This window comes from Physeter macrocephalus, chromosome 15 (genome assembly GCF_002837175.3).
Source record: "Physeter macrocephalus isolate SW-GA chromosome 15, ASM283717v5, whole genome shotgun sequence".
NCBI classification, from domain to species: domain Eukaryota; kingdom Metazoa; phylum Chordata; class Mammalia; order Artiodactyla; family Physeteridae; genus Physeter; species Physeter macrocephalus.
Genome location: NC_041228.1, coordinates 45,187,031 through 45,197,410, shown reverse-complemented (window position 1 = coordinate 45,197,410; position 10,380 = coordinate 45,187,031). Strand labels below are relative to the sequence as shown.

The 10,380-nt window shown below is 38.2% G+C and overlaps 1 protein-coding gene across 1 annotated transcript in view; it reads left to right on the top strand.

Annotated features, from left to right (window-relative positions):
- SLC26A7 (solute carrier family 26 member 7) overlaps window positions 1-10,380 on the top strand; it is a 208,020-nt gene that overhangs the window by 124,973 nt on the left and 72,667 nt on the right. The window contains exons 7-8 of the mRNA XM_024115908.3: window positions 1,695-1,842; window positions 3,871-3,984. Coding sequence (XP_023971676.1) covers window positions 1,695-1,842; window positions 3,871-3,984 — 262 coding nt within the window. The remainder of the gene's footprint in view (window positions 1-1,694; window positions 1,843-3,870; window positions 3,985-10,380) is intronic.

The window sequence follows — 10,380 nt, the reverse complement described above, 5'->3', positions numbered from 1 at the left end:
GGCCCAGCCGCTCCGCGGCATGTGGGATCTTCCCGGACCGGGGCACGAACCCGTGTCCCCTGCATCGGCAGGCGGACTCTCAATTACTGTGCCACCAGGGAAGCCCTACAAGCTCAATTTTTTATGAAACAAAAGTTCTTATAGTTTGAAATGGTAGCACTTTTATGTATCATATATCTTAGGGCTTGTAATGGTACAAATCAATTTGACTTGGGGATAAACTTGAGGGAGTGGTTAAAAAAAAATGTCGTACCTCTCCTCCATCCAGTCTAATTCTTCTTTGAGTAACCTTTCCAGACCCATCTTCTTAAAGAATCATAGAAAAAACATGGCATTGATAAGAAATGGAGCTGAGGTTGAATTCATTTTGTGATTTAGATACATTTCTCAAAATGTTTTCTCCTCTATGCATTGCATTAGTGGTACTTGGTCTGGAGATTGTGGGGAGAATTAAATAAAACTGCTAATATGAAAGTGCTGAGCATTCAATTTACATGCTCAGTATTAAGTCAGCATGAAATATTTTACCTTTTTCTTCTACTTTTGCCCCAGAGGGTTTTTTTTTAAAGAGGGGAAGTAAGTGTCACAAAGCATCATCAGGGATAAATAAACAATGATACTGGGCTCAAGTGGTTTTCAAAAAGACAATAAGACAATGACTGTGTATTAGTTGGAAGAAATATTTTAAACAGTTATTTAAAACTGAGAAACAGCTAACTGTGGTCCTGTATTTTGCAACAGAATGTAGCTGGACATTTTATAGATATTTTTCTTAACATGGGATACATAGAGTCAAAAAAAAAATTCAACTGAATACATTTAGAGGTCTTATTGACTTTGTTCAACAATTCCTTAATTGAATAGCAACCCATCTAGCAAATCAAATGGAGCCCTGAAGAGCTGTACAAAATGAAAGGCTTTTATAGTCAGAAGGGGAAGGGCAGGAAAAGGAAGTTTCTAGCAAACAGTGGATTGTTTCAGGCAAGGTCACTTTCCTATGTGGGACAGAAGGGCAAATTACCTCGCTAAGTGCTGACCAGGTAATTCTAGATTGACTGGCTAAGGTTACATTCCTGGGAAAGGCTGAAACTGCAGTTAAATTAGGTATTAATTCTTGGTTTGCTTACATGGGGCTTAGCACAAGTGACTCCATTGTGGGCCTGTTGTCTCCTTTTTAACAATAGTTAAGTGTACTGTGAAAGAATCATGTTAAAAAAACATAATTAAGATTATAAACTCAATGGAAAATTTAAGGATTAGCTCAAGAATCATAGCTCAGAGTAAACTAGTGTTTGCATACAGCACTGCAGTATTCAAGGCAGGAAATACAGTTTCTAATGCCAGCCAAATAAAAGTTTAGGAAGATTCAATGAAAGAATGCTCCATATTTACTTTTGTTCTGACACAGGAAATTTTTGTTTAGTCAAATTTTCTGTGCTATAAACTGAATTCTCTGGGAGTGAATGCCAGTTAGATGCATGGAGCTGTCCTTGTGGTGTTCTTTGTGATTTTGCTTTTCTGCTAAATAATGTTGAAAACAAAAGGCTTCTAAGGGCAAGGTTGCTTGGTTTTCTCAGGGATATTTCATGTATTCTATGTAAACTTCAGAGTCCTTGCCATAGTTGAATTCACTGCAAGTTGTTACAGAAATAACATGAAAGTTGATGAGTTCAATATGGTCTTTCTTTCAACAGAATTCCTCCACCTAGAGCTCCCCCAATGAACATCCTCTCTGCAGTAATCACTGAAGCTTTTGGAGTGGCACTTGTAGGCTATGTGGCCTCACTGGCTCTTGCTCAAGGATCTGCCAAAAAATTCAAATATTCAGTTGATGACAACCAGGTGGAGTATGCCCCAACTGCTCTCCGCACCTCTCCATAGCTATTGTATCACTGTACGGTGTACTCCCAGATCCTGAAAATGTTGAACTTATGAAAAGTACAACTTTCCTAAGTGTATAACACAAATGGGTAGAAGAAAACAAAAGAAAATATCTAAGTCATTCATAGAAAGGTGAAAATCTGACTTTCTTGGATTGGTTATAGTACACTCTGTTATTTAGAGAGGGGAATCTTGATGATTTGGTTTTAGGAGAGAATCTAAATATATTTATCATTGCATTCTGACTTAAAAATTTTGAATTTCAAAATACAAAGAACACTAATATTACTCTTCTTAGTAAAAAACTAAAGGTTGCAAGGGTCTATTCTTAGAATACCAAAGGATGAAGATTTTATTGAGCATGTTTCTGAATCTACCTCTGCTAGTGTCTTGTCTCAAGCTCTGTGGCCCTACGTTTCTGCACAGGTCTGCAGAGATAGCTATGGAATAGTGGTTAGAATGCCAAAGTACCTCTATCTAAATCTCACTCTGAAATTGTTTCTGTGCCCCAGTTTTGTCATCTGTAAAAAAGCAGATTTATTCATTCAACAGATGTGTATTGAACCCTACTATTTACCAGTTACTGGTCTAGGAACAAGGGATACAATGGTACATAATGCAGACCATGTCTTTCCTCATCTCAAACCTCCCAGTGGCTTCCCATAGTACTCAGATTAAAAGCCTATTACCACGGCTTACAAGGCCATACCTGACCTTGTCACCATCCCTTTTCCTCTATGATCTCATATTTATTTTATAGTTCTAGCCACACTTACTGCCTTGTTTTTCCTTGAGTTCACTAGTCATGTTTCTAGCTCAGGACATTTGTACTTGCTGTCCCCATTTCCAGGAATTTTGTACCCTCAGGTAACTGCATGCCTCCTTTATTCAAATGTTCCCTTCTCAGGGAGTCCTTCCTTGGTAAACTAAAATCCTAAATTCCAAAATTTTCCATTCCCTTCTCTGCTTTACTTTCCATATTTATCTTGTTTATTGTCAGCATTCCCTCACCAGAACTCCAGTCTGTGAGAGCAGGGATTTTTGTCTGTATTATTTACTGGCAACAGCAGAAGCAGAAAAACATTAGGAGGCCTTTGCAATAATCCAAATGACACTTGAGGACTTGGACCAGGATGTAGCAGTGAAGGAGATGAGAAAGGGACAAATTCTGCATTGAATGTGGACACCATCTGGGAACAGGGGTAGTCAAGACTATCTCTAAAGCTTTTGGCCCAAGCAACTGGAGCTTGAGACAGGGAAGGATGTGGGAGAACCAGGGTGGGAATATATAGAGCATAGCCTGATTAGGTAAGTTTGAGATACCTGTTAACCATCCAAATGAAAATGCTGAGTGGCAGGTTGGCTATGTCAATCTGAAGTTCAGAAGAGTGGTCTAGGCTGGAGATATAAATTTGGGGGCTGTCAATGTGTATTTGGGTAGCTTAGATTAGAGAGGGAAGTGGTCCAATATCTGTGATTGGTTAGTTGAGAAGGAACCACAAAGGAGACTGAGAATTGGTGGCCAGGGAGGTAGGAGAAAACCAGGAGCGTGAGAGGTCCTAGAAGGAGCCTTTAAGGAGGAGGAAGTGAGCAACTGTGTCAAATGCTAATTTTAGGCCAGGTAGGGTAGGAATTAACCATTGGATTTAGCACTGTGGAGGTCATTGGTGGAGTGGTGGGAACAAAACCTTGATTCTAATGACCTGAAAGAGGAGAAATTGGCAACAGATACAATAAATACCTTGTACTTCCCTATAAGGTTGTTACTGTTATAAGGATTAAACAGTGAAGTTCTTAGAACAGTTTCTGGCTCATTGTAAGCACTCAATAAATGTTAGCTATTCTTAAAATAATGGTTAAATTACGACCAGTGGAGAGAACAGAAATAGAATACAGAATAAGTCTCATTCCATGACAAGTTTTACCTGTGGTCTCTAAAAGTTGATTGTGATTAAGAAATGATATATTCTCCTATTATCATTCCTATAGGAATTTTTGGCCCATGGCCTCAGCAATGTGATTCCTTCATTTTTCTTCTGCATACCAAGTGCTGCTGCCATGGGAAGGACTGCTGTCCTATATAGCACAGGAGCAAAGACACAGGTAACTTTATTTTCAGCAGGGACAAAAGAACTGATGGGCCTTTACTCTCCTTGGAGAGTGGGAAGAATGAGCTTCTCTCTAAAGTCCTGAGAATATTTTTACTTCTTCAATTTCTTAAAACTAGTATCAAGGAATTCTATCTCTTCTCTTTCTTAGGAAAGATCCTTGAGAAGCTTAATGATTCAACGAGCAGACAAAAAAATCCTGTATTAATGGCAGCTATATTGTTGTTAATCTTTGAACAAATGCTCCCTCTAGCGGTGTCTCTGATTGTACTTTTTGCTAATCTAACCAGTCAATTTGAAATTTAAAAATTTTTGTTCACTTCCTTTAAATAAAATGAAAACAACTGTATGAAAAATCAGTCCTTGACAATGACATTCCTGTCTATAGAGATGTACATGTATGTAAATGAATAATACGAAGTCTGTGCACATTTTGGTTTAAAGAAACAATTATGTATTTTTAGGAACTCAAATCAATTTGACATTTGAGAACGTTTTATATACTAGTTATTATGCTTGGTACTGAAAAGATGTCGATGGTAGTAATAAAGATGTTTCTGTGATGATGATGATGGTGGTGGTGTTGGTGGAAGCATATATTGAGTTATATGCTTGTCATACATTTTATATAAGTGAACTCATTTAATCTTTTAGGTACCTCTATGAAGGAGGTGTAATTATTATGCTAGGTTTCCACATGAGAAAGTTGAAGAAAAGAGGGTTAAACTAACTTATCCAAATCACAGAGCTTGTAAGTGGCAGAGCTGGGATTTGAACCCAGATGGATCTACTCCAAATCTTGCATTCTTAACTACTGTTCTATACAAGAAAATTCATGTATATGTTAATTTAATAAATTAACATTAACAGCTAACCATTATAAAACAATTCACATTTATTTTAAATTGGAGTTGAATGAGAATTTATAAAACATTTTATGTGATAATTTAAACATTTATTAGGAGTTTACCTTATATTAAGTCCTTTTTGGGGGTTGTAGAAGAGTAAATTTGAAAAGGATATTGTTCTTGACGTTGGGGTCAAGTGGCCAGAGAAAGATGGGTAAATGAACATTAAAATATTGCGTAAAATTAACTAATAAAATTTGATGAACATACCATGGAGCAGAGGGGAAGCAGCAACAAATTCTGAATCTATAATAATTTGACATATTATTGCCACAACTCATCATCAAAGATGTGTAATTCTCATTCAACATTGTTTTACATGACAATTTGATTTATTTTTACACAGTTCATGATTTAAAGCATAAGTTCATCATGTGTATTGGCATAAACATTTTTGCAAACTCTCACATACTTGTAACCTAAATTTGAATGTTTAATACATAGTGTACTCAAGTATCATTCCTTACTCTGGAGACTCTTCTATCTATACAATTCTAGGATTCTATAGTGGTTTCCACCTAGTTTCTTACAAGGATGAGTGTGTTAGATTTCCTCTCATCATTTCTGCATGGTATCTATTCATCAGACTTCAGAAGAAACAAAATGTACCTAACAAAACACTAGTTCAGGGAAACAAAGCTTGGCAGTACAGTATTTTCATGTTGTTCTGCTTGTTGAGATTGTCGCTAATCTGCTCAACAATTCCCATTAAATTGCACAGAGAAGGAATCTGATTTAATGTGCATACCCAAATCAAGGATGCTTTCCCATGGTAGTCATTTTGGCATTACAGCTATTAAGTTTACGTGAAGATACTGACATGATTTGAAGAAGGCACTGGGCAAGCCAAGTCTTAAAAGTTTTGTTCTAAATAGGCTGTGAAACCAGTTTTCTATGTGACAAGACTTCACAGAACAATCCCTTTAATAGCTCTGTCTCTCATAGGTACTAGACTTATACCCAGTAAGTTAATCAGAAGAATTAAAACCCTTCAAATTTTAGACTAATAATAGCCAATCAAAGTAGCACTGGGAACCACCTTGCATTTGTCAATTATTTCACCAACTGACACTTTCTTGTTCAGAAACAGTATTAGTATTTCTGTAGAAGGATATCTTTTAAAATACAAATATGATCTTGTTACTTCCTCCTAGAGCCCATAAAAGGTTTTGCATATGTCTTAGAATTCAGACCTTTATGTTACCAAAACTGAGTGCTTCCTCCTACAGCCTCACCTTGGACTCTTCTCCACCTCAATCTCAGCTCACCAGTCACAGCTCCTCCTTCCTTGTGGGCTCCAGTGTCTGTTCCTTTTGTCTCTGTGACTGCCTCCTCTAAGTAAACTCCTCCCACCCTTCAGATCTCACTGACACTTTTGGGTCAACTGTGTTCTTTTCTTCAGAGATCTTAGCTCTGTTGGACTTTAAGTGTTCATCAGTGTGATTATATGATTGATGTCTGCCTTCTGCTCTTGACTTCAGCTCCTAGACAGCCCATGTCTGCTTTGGTTCACCATATCCTCAGTGTCCAGCCCAAGACTTAGCACATAGTAGGTGTTCAATAACTATGTGTGGAAAGAATTAATGAAAAATGAAAGTATCTGATAATTATAAAACTAGTCAATTTTGCTGATACTTTTACCAAGTCCAAGCTTGCTCTGCTCATCGCATGACAGGCCAATAAATTGGGAGACGAGGTGTTGAGGCAAGGAATAGCGACTTTATTCAGAAAGATGGGCATCTGAGAAGATGGCAGACTAATGGAAATATTCAATTTCTCAGATCCTCCTCTTGGTCTGGAATTTGACCAGTATTTGGGAGACGTTTCATGACCGAATTTTATCCCACAGCACTGGGAGGCTCATCCCAGATCAGGCAAAAATTCTTGTTGATATGCCACTCCAGGTGCTAATTTCTGGGTTAGGACCTGTTGATAATTAAAGATTCTCTGAATCCTCTGTCTTTCTAGTCTATTATGATCCAAGAAATGTTTTCCCTTATTGCTTCTTCCCATACTTAGAATCATACTATTACAATTATTCTATAAGAGTCATAAATGTGATCTATTTCCTCAGGATGTTTAGCCATCATCAGTTTTGTTGGAGGCCTGATTATACACTGTAAGAGACAACAATCTTATAAAATAGACAGTATATAAGTAATGCACGTAGTAACATTGACAAAGTCATAGTGCAGCAGGAAGACACAAAGCATAAACAATTTGGAAACAAAGAATAAGCAAAAACAATGCTTAGTAAAACTGGTTGTAATCCAGTTACAATAAACCATCAAGTCCACAGGAGAGCCAGCTGGAGAAGCCAAATTCAGGCAGGATCAGGTAGAGAGAAAAAGATAAATGTTTCATCTTTGTTTACAAGGGTATACTTTATCAACTTGTTGTAGGTCATAATATAAGATAAAAGGTTTTTCTGGAAAACAAAGATTAAGGCTAGTATATTTCCCAAAGTCATATATTTATAAATCATATTCATCAGTTCATTCAGTCCCATGTAATTAATTCCTGTTGATCTGGATGAATTAATCAGTTCATCCAGATTTGTCATTTGTTACCCAGTCTAGCGGTATTATCTAAAGGCTATCAGAAGCATATTTGTTTAAAAAAAGTTCCTTTTTATGAGCCTTCTTGAAGATGTGGCAGTTTTGCAAATCATCACCTAAGCTGCCTATGAATGACAAAAGTCTTAATATGGCAAGGTTAAAGATCTGATTTGAATTCTTCTTGGCAAAGAAGCTTATTCAAGTTGTTGTGACATACAGCATTTTAAGATAACAACTAAAAGTATAGCATTATACCAGAACATATGCAAATTTCAGAAACTTTGTATAATTTTTAGAAAATCTATTTTAATAGCGTTTATTCATACCATATAATCTGAGGAGGATTATTGCTCATTTGACAGTGCTTTCCATGTAATTTAGCATACCAACCAATTCTAGTCAGTTAAATACATGTATATATATATATATATATATATATTTTTTTTTTTTTTTCCTCTGAGGTGCCTTAGTGTCACAGTTCCCTAGCCCCCCAAAAAGGAAGAAAATCCCAACCAACGCTTCGCCACAGGCAAAACCAATGCAGTAGGGAAGGATACCCTGGTGTTGTCACACACGAGTCCTGTTATCAAATCAGTCTCTCGGGGTCACAGTTCCTCAGTTACAAAAAAGGAAGATTCTGAACCAATACCCCATCAGTCCAAATGGGAAGAACCCCAACCAATGCCCCATCGGAGATAAAGCTGAATGAATGACCAAGCCTAGTTCAAAAGGGAAAATCCCATTCAACGCTCCACCACAGGTGAAACCTATGCAATAAGGAAGGCTCTCTGGGGCCCTCTGAAGCATCCCAAAGCTAGCTGAAGTCAAAAGAACTTTCATTAGAATTTGATAGGAAATGCATCCAAAATATCAAAAAGCTTTTTTTTTTAAAAAGCGTTTGGTCAGATAGAATATTTAAGAACAAATACAGCTCAGTTAACGGCAAGATAGTTCACACAATATGTTATCAAAAGCAGCATTCTAAGTAAACTTGCTATCTTAGCAGAGAGGAGCCAAGTCTGGTCCTGCACCAGTCTACTTTTAATAACAAAATCCATTTACCCAATTAAATTTAATATAATCTCAGTCTGACCATGCATAAAACTCCTTTTTACTCAAAACATATGTCCCACTTTCCTATTATATAGTGAAAGATTTTATTATTTTTAATAGCTTTAATTACATATTTAAATTAGAGTCCCCGACTCTTAAAAACCTTAATTTTTAGTGAAAACCAAGTGGCAAGTAATAGTTACCAAAATCTGGAGACACTATTTTGATAATTTTCAGAACATAATTATTCCTATAGCATTTACCTGAAAGCTCTTATCTCATTTACATTTAAAGTTTCATCCTATCAAGTTATTTTCCTTGTAACAGATGTAATAAGGTCTTTTTTGATTCCTAGGTACAATAAGGTATTATGCTTAAATTAATGACTCTAAAGACATGTCTATATTAATTAGATCAACAAGCTTAAGTCACCTTCAATACCAGATATCAGTTTAATGTTGAATATTTTCTAGATCACATGAACCCGAAATTCGTTCTGGCCAGTTTTATATTCCTGAGTATTTATATAAGTGCTTAATTTTTTTTAAAGAGCAAAACTAAACAGACAAATTACACAAAGAAACATACACACACACACACTCACAAAAGAGAAAAGAAAAACAAAAAGGAAGAGAGCAATCAAACCAATAAACAAACCCACAAATGAAAAGAAACACTAAAAACTAAATTAAGATAAACATAAAACCAAAAATAATTCAAACACAGAAATTAAACCCCAAGACCACAGTTGCCCCCAAAGTCCACAGTCTCAATTTTGGGAACACTTATTGTCTATTCAGGAATTCCACAGATGCAGGGTTTACCAAACCAATTGTGGGGATGTAATCTGCTGCTCCTGAGGCTGCACAGAGAGATTTCCCTTTCTCTTCTTTTGTCGTGCAACTCCTGCAGTTCAGCTTTGGTTTTGGCCCTGCCTCTGCATGTAGGCTGCCCTCAGGTGTCTCTTCCCCACCCAGAAAAGACAAGGTTAAAGCAGTGGCTGATTAGGGCTCTCTTGCTCACTCAGGCTGAGGAGAGGGAGGGGTACGCTAGTCACAATTGTGACGTGGGGAATGCCTGCAGTGGCAGAGGCCGGTGTGAAGTTGCAACAGCCTGAGGTGTGCTGTGTGTTCTCCCAGGGAAGTTGGCCCTGGATCATTGGACCCTGGCAGTGGTGTGCTGACAGTCTCCCGGGAAGGTGTGGGTAGTGACCTGCACTTGCACACGGGAGTCTTGGTGACAGTGACAGCAGCAGTAGCAGTCCTTGCCCGCCTTTGGGTCCGAGATGATAGCCACGGCTTGCGCCCATCTCTCAAGTTCACTTAGGCAGTGCCCTGACATCTGTGGGCACACAGAGTAGGAAGCCCCTCTCCTTGTGCACCCCAAAACAATGGTCTCTTGCCTCTCCAGCAGGTCCAGACTTTTTCCCAGACTCTCTCCTGGCTAGCTGTGGTGTACTAACCCCTTTCAGGCTGTCTTCACGCAGCCAACACCAGTTCTCTCCCTGGGGTCTGACCTGCAAAGCCCAAGCCTCAGCCCCAGCCCCCACCCACTGGTTGGCACCGATCCTCTGTGTGGGAATCTCTCCACTTCGCCCTCCACACCCTGACACTCTGAAGCTCCCCCTCCCCTGCCAGTGAAGGGGCTTCCTAGTGTGTGGAAACTTTTCCTGCTTCACACCTTCCTCCCAGAGGCGCAGGTCCCATCCTGGTTCCTTTGTCTCTCTTTTTTTTTTTCTTTTTTCTTTTGCCCTACCCAGGTAAGTGGGGATATTCTTGTCTTTTTGGAAGTTTGAGGTCTTCTGCCAATGTTCAGTAGGTGTTCTATAGGAGTTGTTCCACATGTAGATGTATTTTTGATGTATTTGTGAGG